The following is a 17,155-nucleotide window of genomic DNA, read 5'->3' on the forward strand; positions in this document are numbered from 1 at the left end:
AGGAGCGACATTAAATCTTAAAACGAACAGAAATTATTCCGTATATGAAAGAGGCTGTGCCCTCCTCAACGCCTTGCTCTTTACGCTAAAGTTTGAATTTCTTACAACTCTTTTTTTAAACAATAAAAACCTTAGCGTAAAGAGGGAGGCGTTGGGGAGGACACAGCCCCTTTCATATACGGAATAATTTCTGTTCGTTTTAAGTTTTAGTGTCGCTCCTTACTTTCATTTAAAATTTTTTTTTTTATTTAAAGGCTTCGAAAGTGGGGGGTTTGGGGGGACGGCACCCCCCCAACTGTACCTCCTAATCCCTGTACGTTTTAAGGTTCGAACTTTTGACTCAGCCTCTTTAACTCTTTAGAAAACGTAGTTTTTTTCAAATAATAATAATAAAACATTGGGGCCATATGACCTTTACTATAGGCAATGCTATGGCGTTTCCTCTGATGTGACAGCTGTCTTAGTTGCCATTCTACCAGATGTAAAGGCTAAATCAGTTGTAGAGTATAAACCCCTCTGTGGATTTGCCCTAGTGGGTAACCCATATGGTGTTAATAGAATTACTTCATCTTTTTCCTTCCAGGATCTTCTCCAATGCACTTCCACTACAATTTTTATTTCCAAAACCACACGAAATATCAGAGTAAGCATTAAAATCACCTACTATTAAAAATTCTTCTGTTGGTTTTACAGCATTTTTTACTAAATCAAACACAGTTTCCAAATCCAAACTACTTCCTTCTTGGCTATTCACATTAGCTAATATCAGTGCTGGTTTTCTATATCTATAAACTCTACACAACAACACTTCCACCTTCTGATTCACCACCAATCCAAAGTCCAACACCTGATGGTACATTAACTTTTTGATGGCTGTAATCAATCCATCTCTTCTACCTTCATCTTGGTCCTTTTTAATTACATAGAAATCTTTCATTATACATGTGTCTCTGCTTGTCAGCCACGTCTCTTGTAGGCAGATAATATCATTTTCTTTATTCCTTACAAAGCTCTCAATTAAGTCTTTTTTTAACTCTTTTGATTGATTGGGTATTGAATGATAAAACTCTCATTTAAGGGGTCATGTTGATTAGCTTTAAAATTTCCCTTGATTCTAGTTTCTCATTGAATAGTGTTTTCATTAGACAGCATAACTTCTATACCCTTTCTTGTAATTCCGAGTCCCTCAAGTCAACCACTTCTGGTGCACTTGAAACAAAAAGTACTAGCTTTGTCAGAATGTCTTTTTAGAGTGTGTTTTGTTCATTGATTTCCATGGCCTGTTTCTTATTTAATGCATCTGCATAGGATCTATACGCTATGGAAGCCATATTAAAGCCAATATTTTTTTCTTGAGACAATCTTAAAATGTTTTTATTTTGATCTCTGACCCTAAACAAGCCAGAAGTAGGTAAAAGACCCCTGCAGTTTACACAGCTATACTTCTGAAATTTTTCTTCTTTTTCTGTTACTTTTTTGAATTCAAAATCTTTTGACTGGTGGGGACTGCATAGCTGAGACAAACTGGTTGTGGTGTCTTGCATTGTGCCTGCATATGCCCATACTTTTGACACTTGAAGCACTGGATAATAGGTCTTTGGTATTCTTGAACTTCTCTTTTTCTTCCATATAGCCAGAAAGCTGAGGGTAAAAGATTATTTTCAAAGGTAATGCAAACTGATAGGTTATCTTCTAATTGTTTTATTTCTCTATTAAAACTTTTCAATCTTTTTACATATTTCACTGAAGCTCATATTTCACTCTTCAGTGATTTCTTTGGGTATACTGCTAAGTACTTCTTGATATCTGGGTTTAAATTCATCTGCCTGGACTTCTGTTTCACCTACTTTATTAATTGTTAATGCTTTTGGCAACCACAGATTCAGTGGGAAGAAATATTGTGACTCTTTTTTTGTCTTTGCTTAGTTCAAATTCAAATTGTTCAGGTTTCAAGGCTTCTTTTAGGCTTAAGGAGGTTTCTCTTTCCATAAGCAAGGTTTTTGTTTCATCTTTTTTAGACAAGACAACTCTATTTTCAAATCTATCAAGAATCTGGATTCTCTTATTTTTTTGGCTGGTACTTAGGAGGGGCTATATAGCAACTTTTTGTAACTCTATTGTTTTCCTCAAGGAGGATTGGGGATATGGCTCTTTTGGCTTGTTTTCCTAAGTCATGAGATAGTCCTAGATTAGGAAAGTTTATGAAACCCTCCACCTCTTTAGGGTTTGCACTACCTAAACTCATGGTTTCATCAGGGGGAAGAGGTGGATATTATTCATCTATTCAATTCAAAACTTTAAATGAATTTGATGTAGGGACTGTAGCAATGAATCTATTTTGGTAAATATTTACCAAATCATATTATTGACTTACAAATAAAGTGAATATACCATTCAATGCCTTTTTTTATGCTCATTATGAATATAATAACCATTTCTATTGGAAATGAATTTTAGCCCCCCCCCCTATATATGTCAAATCAGGATAAATATTTGCACATTTGGGGGTGGGGGTTAGGTTAGGTCATGTTGAATTGAATTGAAATGGATGGTTCCTCCTCTCTTCCTGCAAGGACTCAGGAGGCTTCTTGTAATCACTACACTACTTGGTTTATATAAGATGTATCCAATTAATATCCTTTAAAAACTTGCATATCAAACAGTTCGTGGTAACGAACTGTAAGTAAGGAGCGACCCGGCTCAATGGTAACCGAAACTCTAGAAAACGGGTTTTTGATACCAATAGATATATCAAAAGAATCAAATTTCAATGCTGATTTCAAATATATAACATGCATCAAGTTTAGTGCTACCCATCAAAAGTTACGCGCCTGAGACAATTTGGCTGATTTTCAAAAAAAGAGGGAAAGACCCCTTGAAAGTTATAGAACCTTAATGAAAATCATACCATCAGATTCAGCGTATGAGAAAACCCTACTGTAGAGTTTTCAAGCTCCTATCTGCAAAAACGTGGAATTTTGTATTTTTTGCCAGAAAAAAGATCACGGATGCGTGTTTATTTGGTTTTTTTTTTGTTTTTTTCCCAGGGGGGATCGTATCGACCCAGTGGTCCTAGAATATCGTGGGAGGGCTCATTGGAACGGAAATTAAAAGTTCTAGTTCCCTTTTTAAGTGACCAAAAAAATGGAGGGCAACTAGGCCCCCTCCCACGCTTTTTTTTCCCAAAGTCACCCGATCAAAATTTTTAGATAGCCATTTTGTTCAGCATGGTCGAAAATATGATAAATATGTCTTTTAGGGTGACTTACTCCCCCGAAGTTCCCAGAGGGAGGGCTAAAAGTTATGAACTTTACCCAATGTTAACATATAGTATTGGTTATTGGGAAGTATACAGAAGTTTTCAGGAGGTTTTTTTCTGGTAGTGGGAGGGAAGGGTGGGTCGGTGGTTATGTTGGAGGATCTGTTCATGATGGAAGTTTTCATGGGGAAGGAAATTGCCATGAAGGGGGCGCCGGACTTGCCAGCATTATTTATTGGTTATTGGGAAGTATACAACCATTTTCAGGAAGGATTTTTTCTGGGGTGGGGGCTAGAGGAGGGGGTTACTCTGGAGAATATTTCCGTGGAGGATGTTTCTTTGGGGTAAGAAAAATTTCTATGAAGGGTGCGCCGGATTTCCAAGCATTAGAAATTAAGTCGATCATTAGACGATCAGAAATTAAATAAAAAAAACAAGTTTTTTCAACAGAAATGTAAGAAGGAATATTAGAACTTAAAACGAACAGAAATTATAACGTATGTGAGGGGGTTCTCCCCCAAGTCAATACCTCGCTCTTTACGCTACAGTGTTTTTTAGTGCTTTCAAAAGAGCTATCTATTCTAATTAAACGGCCTTTGTGATTCAGGGGTTTGTGAATCAAAATTTTTTTTAACTTTTAACGTAAAGAGCGTGGTATTGACTAAGGGGAGAACCCCTTCATATACGTAATAACATATACGTAATAAAAAAACAATAAAAAAACAAGCGATACGGCTCAATAGTAATCGAAACTTTTAAAAACGGAATTTTGATGTCAATAAATGTATCAAAAGAATGTGTTTATAATGCTGATCCTAAATATATAAATTTTATTAAGTTTAGTATTACTCATCAAAGGCTACAGGCCTGAGAAAATTTACTCGATTTTTTAAAGAGGGGGAAACATCCCCTACAAGTGAAAGAATTTTAATGAAAATCACACCGTCAGAATTCAGCGTATCAGAAAACCCTATTACATAGGTTTCAAGCTCATATCTGCAAAAATCTACAACTTTGTATTTTTTGCCAGAAGAGAAATATACGAATATAGAAGTTAGTTACGTAAGTTAATTTGTAAAGACATCCATTTAGCAAAAGAAAAGTAAAATTTTTATGCAAATAAAAGCTGCATTAACTAAAAAACGATCAGAAATTAAATAAAAAAAACAAGTTTTTTAAACTGAAAGTAAGGAGCGACATTAAAACTTAAAACGAACATAAATTATTCCGTATTTGAAAGGGACTATCCCCTCCTCAACGCCTCGATCTTTCTGCTAAAGTTTGACTCATTCTCGCAAATTTATTTTTTAAAACAATAAAAAACTTTAGCGTAAAGAGCGAGGCGTTGAGGAAGGGACAGCCCCTTTCATATACGGAATAATTTCTGTTCGTTTTAAGTTTTAATGTCGCTCCTTACTTTCAGTTTAAAAAACTTGTTTTTTTTATTTAATCAATTTAAGTCCATCAGCACAGTCACTATTCAAGCCCACTTCTCTTAGTATGTCACTACTCTGTCGAATTCTTTTTTCACTACTAAACTTTCCAATATCCTTCATCTTCTCTTTTGTTCCAGTACATTCAAATAACAGATGTTCTGCGGTTTCCTCATTTCCACAAAATGCACATCTCGGATCTTCATTATAGAAACGGGCTCTATATTTCTGAATTCCTGCATGACCTGACCTTAGTCTGAATATCACCCTGGCTTCAGATTTACTTAGCGGTCCATATATTTTCTTTTCAAATTGCCTTTCTTTCTTTTGTATAACTAACATATTTGTTGAGAACACACGGCTGTCCTTGAATGTCTTTATTCTCAATTTCTTTATCAGTTCTCCAATTTGATTAACCATCCTGGGTGTGATATCTACAAATGTTTGCCCATCTTCTATGGATGCTTGTTTTGCTGCAGTGTCAGCCATTTCATTTCCATTGATGTTTGCATGCCCCGGTACCCAATCCAATGTGATGGTTACTCCCTTTTTCAGTAGTTTCTGTAATTCTTCATGGCAAAAGATCACTTCAGGAGCTACTTTATTTGCTAGATAAATATTCTTGATTGCCTCCAAACCACTTTTTGAATCCGAACAAATTCTATATTTTTCACCTGTGTGTCCCAAATCTATTATGTATCTCACTGCTTTGACTATTGCAACTACTTCTGCTTGAAAAACTGTAGTTGCATCACTTAATTTAATCAGTTTAACTATATTCTTGGAGGGAATTACAAAAGCAGCCCCCACTCTATTATCCACTTTGGATGCATCTGTGAAGATATCCACACTGTCAAGATATTGCATTTCTTTGCTCGTCTTGAGTAATTGACCATAATCTAGATTATCACACTTTCCAAATTAAGTATTGCAATGGTATGGTATGGATTTCCACTGAGGAGCAATTAGCATATTGGACATTCTCAACATTGATGTTAACTGACAATCCATTTGAAACTCTTCAATTCTCTCCTTTGCCCTCACAATACCGAATAGGTTTTTCCATGAACACCACAACCATCCCTCTTTTAGCATTCTTGATTTAATTGGATTCGACTGGTCAGATATCCATATCTTCCGTAAGAACTTTAATGTTGCTATGTCTCTCTTGCTACCTAGCTTCTCAATCCCACTTTCTGATTCGAGAAAGCTCCGTGGAGTTGTCTTTCTTGCTCCGAAAGCTGTCCTTAAAGCACTGTATTGAATAGTTTCCAGCTCCTCTAACAAGGACTTAGACGCTGCCATATAAATTATTCCTCCATATTCCAATTTCGCTCTTATGTATTTTATATAAAATTCCATAAAAAAGTCGGGCTTTGGCCCAAAGTTTGCTCCACATAACATTTTCATAATATTTAATCTTTTGGCACATGTTTTCTTTAACTGTCTTATATGAGCTTTAAACGTCAGCTTTCTATCAATGGTAATTCCAAGCCATTTAAATTGATTCACGGTTTCAGTTTGTTCCCCATTTAGAAAAAGACAAAGAGCAGAGTACTTTTTTGTTCGCGTGATTACCATTGCTTTGGTTTTCTCGACCGAAAACTGCACACAGGTCATGTTGAATCAGTGACTGATTTTGATTTTTTGAATTTGTTGCGCAGCGTAGACTTCAACATGCATGCCAGATTCCCGCCCCAGTTTTCTAGAAAACTTCGAATATAGACGCGGCTTGTGTTTTAAGTTACGAGGCTGTTTCGGCCTTGGTTTAGTTTTTCTGATTTTAAGGGCTAGGCTATGAAAGTCTAAATCGGGTCAAAACTTCCCAAGTTTTCGTTAATAATTTTCCCGAATTTCGTTGATTATCAACGAAAATTTGGGAAGTTTTGACCTGAAGGTCTAAATCGGGTCAAAACTTTCCAAATTTTCGTTGATAATCAACGAAATTTGGGAAAATTATCAACAAAAATTTGGGAGTTTTTGACCCGATTTAGACCTTCATATTCAGCAAGGATGTATTCCACGTCGAGTGATTCTAATTAATGATGCTAAGAGGCGGGGCCTAGTGACGGTTTTTCGGTGATTTATGATCATTAATTACGTTCTAGACAAGGAATGTAATAGGGCTTTAGAGCTTTATGCATGCAATTAATTGTATTTAATGATTATCGTAAATTGAACATAATTAAGGATGATTAATCACCGAAAAACGTCACTAAGCCCCCGCCTCTTAGCTTCATTAATTATAATCTCTCAACCTGGAAAATACCCTTGCTGAAATCGGTTCCCGAAATCAGCTACATGTGCCTAGCCCTTTATCATAGAAATATTTATCAGTTCTCAGTGAAATCAATTAGATAAGATTTCGGGTGAGTCACAAGTTTACGCGAGTGACAAACCTAAAATCTACTGTTCAGACAATAGAATTGACCTTTTGTGGCATAATTTTAGCTACGAAAATGGTATATTGAAGTAGCCAACACTGTCTAAACTCTGCGAAAATTTGAAGTTTTAAAACATTGAACATGGAAAATTACTTAAATAGAGTAGGCTAATCTTTTTATCTTGAGTATCTACTTAAAAAAATATCTTTCTGTTTAATTTTGCATTTCAATTATTAGCAGACCTTGTGATATTCATTTCTTGGTAAAAATGTGTACATTTACACCTGACAAAATGGTAAAACTCGTTTTGTAATTTGTTCTAAGAGCTGATTTAGGCTAGATCATAGCTCCAGCGTTCATCACTAAACCACATGTATAACTGCTGAGTTTATGTGTATTTCTTTTTTTATTTGTTTATTGCTCTGTCTTCCTTTTTTGTAGCCTATGATGGGTTCTCCATTAAATAATAATAATTTGACAAATGTAGGCTAGGCCCACAAGTAAAGTTACAACATTCAGTAGTGGATTTACAGACTAAAGTATGTCCTGGGAAGGTATTTGGAATTACTTACCTTGGTAAAATTCTATTTTAGCTACTTTTTACTATTTTGGAAAGGGGTTAGGTTAGGAAAATGAAACTTTTGGGATGGGTCTACAGGCTAAAGCATGTCCTGGGAAGGTATTTTGAAGTACCAGTAAATGATTTGTATTTCATATAATTGACTTACAAATAAAGTAAAGATACCACTTGATGCCTTTTTTATGCTCTTTCCAAATATAATAAATTGTTTTGGTTGCAAATGAATTTTACTTCCACCACTATATATACAAATTCAGGGTATATTTGCACTATAGGGGGGTAGGGAAGGGATAAGGATAAAGTTCAAACTTACCTCTCATTTTCATCAGAAAGGAATTTTACCTCCACCCCTCTAGCCTAATGTTGAGACCTCAAGAGGGAGAAGGAGCAGAAGTAGATATTTGGTAAATATTTCACAGTTCATATTATTGACTTACAAATAAAGTAAACATAACACTCAATACCTTTTTTTGATGCTCTTTCTAAATATACTAATCATTTTTGTTGCAAATGAATTTTATCCCCACTCCTATATATACCAATTCAGGATATATTTGCACATTAGGGGGGGGGAGGGGTAAGGATAAAGTTCAAACTTACCTCTCATTTACATCAGAAATGAATTTTGTGGAAGGGGGATTAGTTGCCACACAACTCCTTCAATATAAAGTGGCCTGGTCTAAACAACAATAATAACAAAAAATAATACATTATACCCACATCAATCTTTACTATAAAAATGTCAAGCCTTCCAATCACTTTTGACAATTAAAAACAGCACTAGGCCTTTTGATTTCCAGTTGAATGAGCCCTTTTGGAAGCAACAACACTTTCTATATAAACCTTATATGCCCCCAGGGCATAAATTACAACCCTTGCCCTAAGGTCTGTTAGGGTGGTTGTCATCCTCTAAGACCAAATTTCCAGAACTTTCAACTACATTAAACAAAATGGCAATCTCAATTTTGATTGGATGTGTTTGGGGAAATGGTGGGTGTGAGAGGGGTGGTAGTTGCTCTCCAATCACTTCCAACTATTAATAATGGCCCTATCTCTTTCAATTTCCAATCAAATGAGCCCTTTTGAAGTATCTACAACAAAACTTTCAATAAAAGTCTTATATGCCCCCTGGGAATAACTTACAACTCTTGCCCTGAGTGCTGGGGGGGGGGTTGTCATCCTCAAAGACCTAATTTCCAGGACTTTCTACTACGTTGAACAAAATGGCTATCCAAAAATTTTGATTGGATGTGTTTGGGGGAATGGTGGGCGTGAGAGGGGGGTTAGTTACCCTCCAATCACTTTCAATTATTAAAAAGGGCACTAGCCCTCTCAATTTCCAATTGAATGAGCCCTTTTTGAAGTTTTACAACAACTCTATCTATAAAACCTTATATGCCCCAAGGGCCGAACTTACAACCTTTGCCCTTGGGGCTCTGGGGGTTTGTCATCCTTAAATACATGATTTCCATAACTTTTACCTACATTGAACAAAATGGCTATCTATAAACTTTGATTGAATGTGTTTGGGGAAATGGTGGGCATAAGAGGGGGGTTAATTACTCTCCACTCACTTTTGACTATTAAAAAGGGCAGTTTCAATTTACAATCACATGAGCCCCTTTTGAAATTTCTACAACAACTTTCTATATAAACCTTATATGCCCCCAGGGCACAAGTTACAACCCTTTCACTGAGGGCTCTGAGGGGGTTATCATCCTAAAAGACCTAATTTCAAGAACTTTCAACTATGTTGAACAAAGTGGATATCTCAAAATTTTGATTGTATGTGTCTGGGAAAATGGTGGGCATGAGAGGGGCATTAGCTGCTCTCCAATCACTTTCACCTATTAAAAATGGCACTAGCCCTTTCAATTTCCAATTGAATGAGCCCCTTTGAAGTGTCTACGCTTTCAATAAATACCTTATATGCCTCCAGGGAATAACTTACAAACCTTGCCCTGAGGGCTGTGGGGGGGGGGTGGGGTTATCATCCTTAAAGACCTAATTTACAAAACTTTCAACTACATTGAATAAAATGGCTATCTAAAATATTGATTGAATGTGTTTGAGGAAAAGATGGACATGAGAGGGGGGTTAGTTGCCCTCAAATCACTTTTGACTATTAAAAAGGGTACTAGCCCATTGAATTTTCAATCAAATGAGCCCTTTTTCAAGTTTCTACAACAAAAATTTCAATAAAAACCTTATATGCCCCCAGGGCATAACTTATTACCCTTGCCCTGAAGACTGTAGGGGGAGTGTCCTGCTCAAAGGTATAATTTCCTGAACTTTAATTTGTGTGACACAAAATGACTATCTTGAAACCTTTATTGGATGTGTTTGGGGAAATGGTGGGTGTGGAAGGGGTGGTAGTTGCTTACCAATCACTTTTGACTATTAAAAAGGGCACTAGCCATTTCAATTTCCAATCAAATGAGCCCTTTTTGAAGTTTCTATGACAATGTGTTATATAAAAACCGTATTTGCTCCCTGGGCATAATTTACAACCCTTGCCCTGAGGGCTTTGGGGGGGTTGTCATCCTCAAAGGCCTAAGTTCCAGAACTTAAAACTATGTTGAATAAAATGGCTATCTCAAAGTTTTGATTAGATGTGTTTGGGGAAAAGGTGGGTGTGAAAGGTGGGTTAGTTGCCCTCTAATTACATTTTACTATTAAAAACAGCACTAGCCTTTGAATTTCCAATTGAATTAGCCCTTTTTGAAGTTTCTACGACAGCGCTTTCTATAAAAATCTTATATGCCCCCAGGGCATAACTTACAACCCTTGCCCTAAGGGCGGTGGGGGACTATCCTCCTCAAAAACATAATTTCTATCTGGAAATCAACTATGCTGAACAAAATGGGTATCTCAAAATTTTGATTGGATGTGTTTTCAGAAATGGTGGGTGTGGAAGGGGTGTTAGTTGCCTTCCAATCACTTTTGACTATTAAAAAGGGCACAAGCCACTCCAGGTTCCAATTGAATGAGCCCTTTTCGAAGTTTCTACAACAACTTCTTTGATACAAAGTGCCCTGCTCTAAAGGAAAAAAATAATAAGTAATACATTGTGCCAATATTATTCTTATATGCCCCCAGGTCTTAACTTAAAACCCCTGCCCTGAGGGTTTTGGGGGAGTGTCCTCCTCTTTACTTTGTCCCATTTTCTTGTCTTGTACTTGAGTGTCCCTGTTCTTTACTTAAGCAGCACAATTGCGCTGCCTATAATTTATACAACAACTTTCTATATAAACCTTATATGCCCCCAGGGCATAACTTACAACCCTTGCACCAAGGGCTCTGAGGGGATTATCATCCTAAAAGACCAAATTTCCAGAACGTTCAACTAAGTTGAACAAAATGGATATCTCAAAATTTTGATTGGTTGTGTTTTGGAAAATGGTGGGCATAAGAGGTTAGTTGCTATCCAATTACTTTCAACTATTAAAAAAGGCACTAGTTCTTTCAATTTCCAATTGAACAAAACCTTTTGAAGTTTCTACAACAACGCTTTCAATAAAAACTTTATATGCCCCCAGGGCATAACTTACAACCCTTGCACTGAGGGCTCTGAGGGGGTTATCATCCTAAAAGACTTAATTTCCAGAACTTTCAAGTACATTGAACAAAAAGGATATCTCAAAATATTGATTGGATGTTTTTGGGAAAATGGTGGGCTTGAGAGGGGTGTTAGTTGCTATCCAATCATTTTCGACAATTATAAAGGGCACTAGCCCTTTCAATTTCCAATTGAATGAGCCCTTTTGAAGTTTCTACGACAGCGCTTTCTATAAGAACCTTATATGCCCCAAGGGTATAACTCACAACCCTTGGCCTGAGGGCTGTGGGGGGAGGATTCTCATCCTTAAAGACCTAATTTCCAAGACTTTCAACTACGTTGAACAAAATGGCTTTTAAAAAATTTGATTGGATGTGTTTGGGGAAAAGGTGGGCGTGAGAGGGGGGTTAGTTGCCCTCCAATCACTTTCGACTATTAAAAAAGGTACTAGCCCTTTGAATTTCAAATTGAATGAGCCCTTTTTCAAATTTCTAGGACAAAGATTTCAATAAAAACCGTATAGTCCCACAGGGCATAACTTATAACCCATGCCCTGAAGACTGTAGGGGGAGTGTTCTGCTCAAAGGTATAATTTCCTGAACTTTGAATGTCCTGGCACAAATTGGCTATCTCAAAATTTTTATTGCATGTGTTTGGGGAAATGGTGGGCGTGGGAGGGGTGTTAGTTGCCTTCCAATCACTTTCAAATATTAAAAAGGGCACTAGCCATTTCAATTTTCAATCAAATGTGCCCTTTCTGAAGTTTCTACAACAACGCGTTCTATAAAAACCTTATATGCCCCCAGGGTATAACTTACAACCCTTGCCCTGAGGGTTGTGGGGGAGTGTCCTCCTCAAAACATATTTTCTGTCTGGAAATCAACTACACTGAACAAAATGGATATCTCAAAATTTTGATTGGGTGTGTTGGGGGGAATTATGGGCTTGGAGGGGGGGGGGGGCTAGTTGCCCTCCAATCACTTTTGACTATTTAAAAGGGCACTATCCCTTTAAATTTCCAATCAAATGAGCCTTTTTTGAAGTTTCTACTACAACGCCTTCTATAAAAACCTTATATGTCCCCAGGGCATAACTTACAGCCCTTGCCCCAAGGGTTGTGGGGGAGTGTCCTCCTCAAAAACATAAATTCTATTTGGAAATCAATTATACTGAACAAAGTGACTCTCTCAAAATTTTGATTGGATGTGTGTCGGGAAAGGGTGGGCGCGAAAGGGGTACTAGTTACCATACATACACTTTCGATTATTAAAAAAGGCGCAAGTCACTCCTATTTCCAATTGAATAAGTCCTTTTCGCATTTTATACGACAACTTCTTCAATACGAAGTGCCCTGATCTAAAGGAAAAAATTTATTATTGATACATTGTGCCAACATTGTTCTTATATGCCCTTATATATGTTCTTATATAACTTAAAACCCTTGCCCCAAGGGTTGTGGAGGAGTGTCCTCCTCAAAAACATATTTTTTATATGGAAATCAACTACACTGGACAAAATGGCTATCTCATTTTGTTCATGAGAACAAATTTGTTCACGTTGAAAGACAACACTTTCAATAAAAACTTTATATGCCCCCAGGGCATAACTTATAACCCTTGCACTGAGGGCTCTGAGGGGGTTATCATCCTAAAAGACCTAATTTCCAGAACTTTCAAGTACGTTGAACAAAAAAGATATCTCAAAATTTTAATTGGATGTTTTTGGGAAAATGGTGGGCTTGAGAGGGGTGTTAGTTGCTATCCAATCACTTTCAACTATTAAAAAAGGCACTAGCCCTTTCAATTTCCAATTGAATGAGCCCTTTTGAAGTTTCTACAACAGCGCTTTCAATAAAAACTTTATATGCCCCCAGGGTATAACTTACAACCCTTGCCCTGAGGGCTGTGGGGGGAGGGATTTTAATCCTTAAATACCTAATTTCCAAAACTTTCAACTACGTTGAATAAAATGGCTATCTAAAATTTTTGAATGGATGTGTTTGGGCAAAAGGTGGGCGTCGGGGGGGGGGCTAGTTGTCCTCCAATCACTTTCGACTATTAAAAAGGGCACTAGCCACTCCAATTTCCAATCAAATGAGCCCTTTTCGAAGTTTCTACAACTCCTTTGATACAAAGTGCCCGGGTATGGAGGGAAAAAAAACATTGTGCCCACATTGTTCTTTACTTAGGCAGCGCTATCGCGCTGCCTATGATAGAGCTTCCAGAGAATTATCATTTTAATGAATGATAGAGGTCTCTTATTTTAGCAATTAGAAACTGAAAACCTTACTTTTTAATTTTGACAAATATACTGATCTATATTAAATAATCGGAAGTTTATCAGTTTTACAAATTCAAATACTTCTTATTATGGTATTTTGTTGCTCATTTTACAATAAAATTAATATATCTTGTTTTTTCTAGGTGGGACATGCTTGGAGAACTTTCAATGGACAAAATTTAGCAGTGAGTATGCTTTTTAAGCAACCATTTGTAGACTATATAAATTATCATCTAATTTTCATATGTTACTATAAATTACACTTGACAGCCAGATGTGTTGACATAAGACCCTATCTGACATACTACTGATCACTGTTTGAAATAAGAAGATAGAGGACCTCAGAAGATACAGAATAAATATAAGACAATTGGCCTTTTACCAACAGGCTCCTGTTTTATTGGCTGTGTAAAAGTATGCTTTTACATCAACTTAGGTGAATATATGTGTCTGCTTTAAGGCGTGGGATTATTGGGTGAAATTAATTAGAATAGTGTTAGAAACAGCTAAATTTTTTACCACTTGGAGACAAGACAAAAATTTAAATGGCATTACTAATTTTTGGCAGCAGCTTAATCCCTTCACAAATTTAAGGTAGTCCATTTGAAAGTTACAGAATTTGAATTGCATAAAATGATTAAAAAATTGTATCCAAAATATAAAATGATAGATGACACTGATGCAGATCAAGCACTCAAAACATAGGAAGATAAAATCTGACAAAAAGCTGACCTATTTAAATAAAGAAAAATTTAACATAATTTTAATGAAAATTTAAAGCTATATTTCAGAATTTACCTTGAAATTTCTCACAGCCTTTGAAATTTGTGAAGTTGGAAAATTGAATTTGGGAAGGTGTGTTTCCTGAAGGTGTTTTGGGAAAAAGTTGTTATTTAGCTTATTTTGTTTAGGTGTAAATGTCCTGGTTTTGCCTTTTTCATTGTATTTTTACAAAATTCTCCTATTTAAGGAATTCTTCTCTAAACAAGATTGATCAAACAGTTCATGGTAATGAACTGTAAGTAACTTGACCCAACAGGAACCAAAACTCAAAAATGGGCAACTACAAAACAAAAAAGAGCTGTTTTCGTTTTGATATTCTTTTTTTCAGGTGATCTATCTCTTCTGAAATATCTCTTATCTCAAGAGTTATGTATCTCTTCTCTTCTGCAAGAAGCAATGCATCTCTTCTCATGCTGCTGCTTTTTAAAACTTGTTCAAACTAAAAGCTCATTGAGTTTTAATGTCGCTGTGTGAAAATTTACTTTTAAGTCGTTGTTATCCTTAGTCTTGGCAGACAAGTTTTTACTTACTCCACTTCTCTTCAACTGACAGTGAATATTTGTCCAAATCTTGCACAAATAGCCAAATTCTCTCAAAATTGTTTATTTGTCAGTTGAAAGAATGTTAAAAGGGCTGGTAGCTATCAAGGTGTATATACAGCTAAAGTAGGTAATTGGAAAGCTGGAATGTGGAAGATGAGTAGCCCAAAACAGCCACACAGCAGTATAGCAGTAATTTTCTTTTTATTTTTGTGTCTAGACTAGGGCAAAACTAATATCACAGCTTCATAATGCATGTGACTGCGAGCCTGCCATTCAATATTGGTCTCCCAGAAAGTCAAATGGTGCTTTTTATAGTTGTAGTATAGTGATTGATGAGTATCAAGTAAGCAGTTGGGCATGCATTATTTTTATAATACCAATAGCATTGGAGTATACAACTCCATCTATAAAGTAACAGCAGTAGGCTATATACAGTATACTTCAGACTTTGAATACAATACTTCACTTGCAGTATTAGAGTAAATATGATACGATACTTTTGATAAAATGGTATATATAAAATTATAGAGTATGATATTTATGGCTAGTATATGGCGTGCCACTCAATTAGATTACATTGTTAATTTTGATTCGGAAAAATATTGATATTTCTAACTGCAAGCTATACTAACTTACATTTGTTACTGTTCTGCAAATTTTGCGTATAAAAATACTTTTTGCCTAAGGCAAAGCTATCAAAACACAAGTTGTGCTGCTAAAGTGTCGGCTCCATGATATGCCCTAGTGGGCTTAATCCCTGGATTACTATCTTCTTATTTTTGGCACTTTCATCAAAAGTTTTGAACTTGAAAAAGTATGAGCCATACCTATCCCCCAGTGACTTGCTTAATTTTTAGATAGAAATGTGTCTTTGACTACAGGCAAATTCATACATTTACCTATTAATGCACATGTGTAAGCACAGACTTTCTTTACAAGGCTTCGTAATACAAAAATGTAAAAAGATGGAATAGGCTAAAATCTGCTAATCTAAATCATAGGCAGCGCAATCGTGCTGCCTAAGTAAAGAACGATGTTGGCACAATGTATTATTTATTTCTTTAGACCAGGGCACTACATATCGAAGGAGCTGTTGTAGGAACTTGGAAAAGGGATCATTTGATTGGAAATTAGAACGGCTGGTGCTCTTTTTAGTAGTCGAAAGTGATTGGAAAGCAACTAACACCTCTTCCATGCTCACCATTTCCCCAAACATATCCAATCAAAATTTTGAGATAGCCATTTTGTTCAGCATAGTTGATTTCCATATAGAAAATATGTTTTTGAGGAGGACACTCCCCCACAACCCTCAGGGCAAGGGTTGAAAGTTATTGGAGAAGCATATTCTATAAAAATTTTTATAAAAAGTTTTGTCGTAGAAACTTCAAAATGAGCTCCTTCGATTGGAAATTCAAAGGGCTAGTGCCCTTTTTAATAGTCGACAGTGATTGGAGGGCAACTAACCCCCCTCTCACGCCCTCCATTACCCAAAATACAGCCAATCAAAATTTTGAGATAGCCATTTTGTTCAACATAGTTGAAAGTTTTGGAAACTAGGTCTTTAAGGATGATAACCCCCCCCCTCACAGCCCTCTGGACAAGGGTTGTAAGTTATGCCCTGGGGGCATATAAGGTTCATTTGTTCATTTTGTTAAGCGCAGTTGAAAGCTCTGGAAATTAGGTCTTTGAGGATGACAAGCCCCCCAACCCTTAGGGCAAGGGTTGTAAGTTATGCCCTGGGGGCATATATGGTTTTTATAGAAAGTTTTGTCGTAGAAACTTCAAAAAGGGCTCATTTGATTGGAAATGAAAAGGGCTAGTGCCCTTTTTAATAGTTGAAAGTGAATGGAGGGCAACTAGCCCCCCTTTCACTCCCACCATTTCCCCAAACACACACAATCAAAATTTTGAGATAGCTATTTTTTTCAACGTAATTGAAAGTTCTGGAAATTAGATATTTGAGAATGACACCCCCCCCCCACATCCCTCCGGGCAAGGGGTGTAAGTTATGCCCTGGGGGCATATGAAGTTTTTATAGAAGGAGTTGTTGTAGAAACTTCAAAATGGGCTCATTCGATTGGAAATTGAAAGGGCTAGAGCCTTTTTAATAGTCGAAGGTGATTGAAGAACAACTACCCCCCCCCTCTCACGCCCATCATTTCCCCAAACACATCCATTCAAAATTTTGAGATGTTCCTTTTGTTCAACGTAGTTGAAATTTCTGGAAATTAGGTCTATGAGGATGACACCCCCCCCCCACACAGCCCTTAGGGCAGGGTTTGTAATTTATGCCCTGGGGGCGTATAAGGTTTTTATACAACGTTTTGTCGTAGAA

At 36.6% G+C, this 17,155-nt stretch overlaps 2 protein-coding genes across 2 annotated transcripts in view; one reads left to right on the top strand and one right to left on the bottom strand.

Moving 5' to 3' along the window:
- Positions 1-4,701: 4,701 nt before the first annotated feature.
- Positions 4,702-5,559, bottom strand: LOC148946278 (uncharacterized). Its single transcript, XM_089097652.1, has one exon. The coding sequence runs from the start codon at positions 5,557-5,559 to the stop codon at positions 4,702-4,704; it is 858 nt and encodes a 285-aa protein (XP_088953778.1).
- A 1,622-nt stretch (positions 5,560-7,181) lies between these two features.
- PCID2 (PCI domain-containing protein 2) overlaps positions 7,182-17,155 on the top strand; it is a 48,180-nt gene continuing 38,206 nt past the window's right edge. Inside the window, exons 1-2 of the mRNA XM_089097910.1 lie at positions 7,182-7,238; positions 13,639-13,680. Coding sequence (XP_088954036.1) covers positions 7,218-7,238; positions 13,639-13,680 — 63 coding nt within the window. The 5' untranslated portion in view covers positions 7,182-7,217. The remainder of the gene's footprint in view (positions 7,239-13,638; positions 13,681-17,155) is intronic.

Source organism: Artemia sp. Qi Xiang Cuo, chromosome 12 (genome assembly GCF_049724085.1).
Source record: "Artemia sp. Qi Xiang Cuo chromosome 12, ASM4972408v1, whole genome shotgun sequence".
NCBI classification, from domain to species: Eukaryota; Metazoa; Arthropoda; class Branchiopoda; order Anostraca; family Artemiidae; genus Artemia; species Artemia sp. Qi Xiang Cuo.

Coding starts and splice junctions, on each gene's coding strand:
- LOC148946278 (XM_089097652.1), bottom strand. CDS start 5,559: ATGCAATATCTTGACAGTGTGGATATCTTCACAGATGCATCCAAAGTG.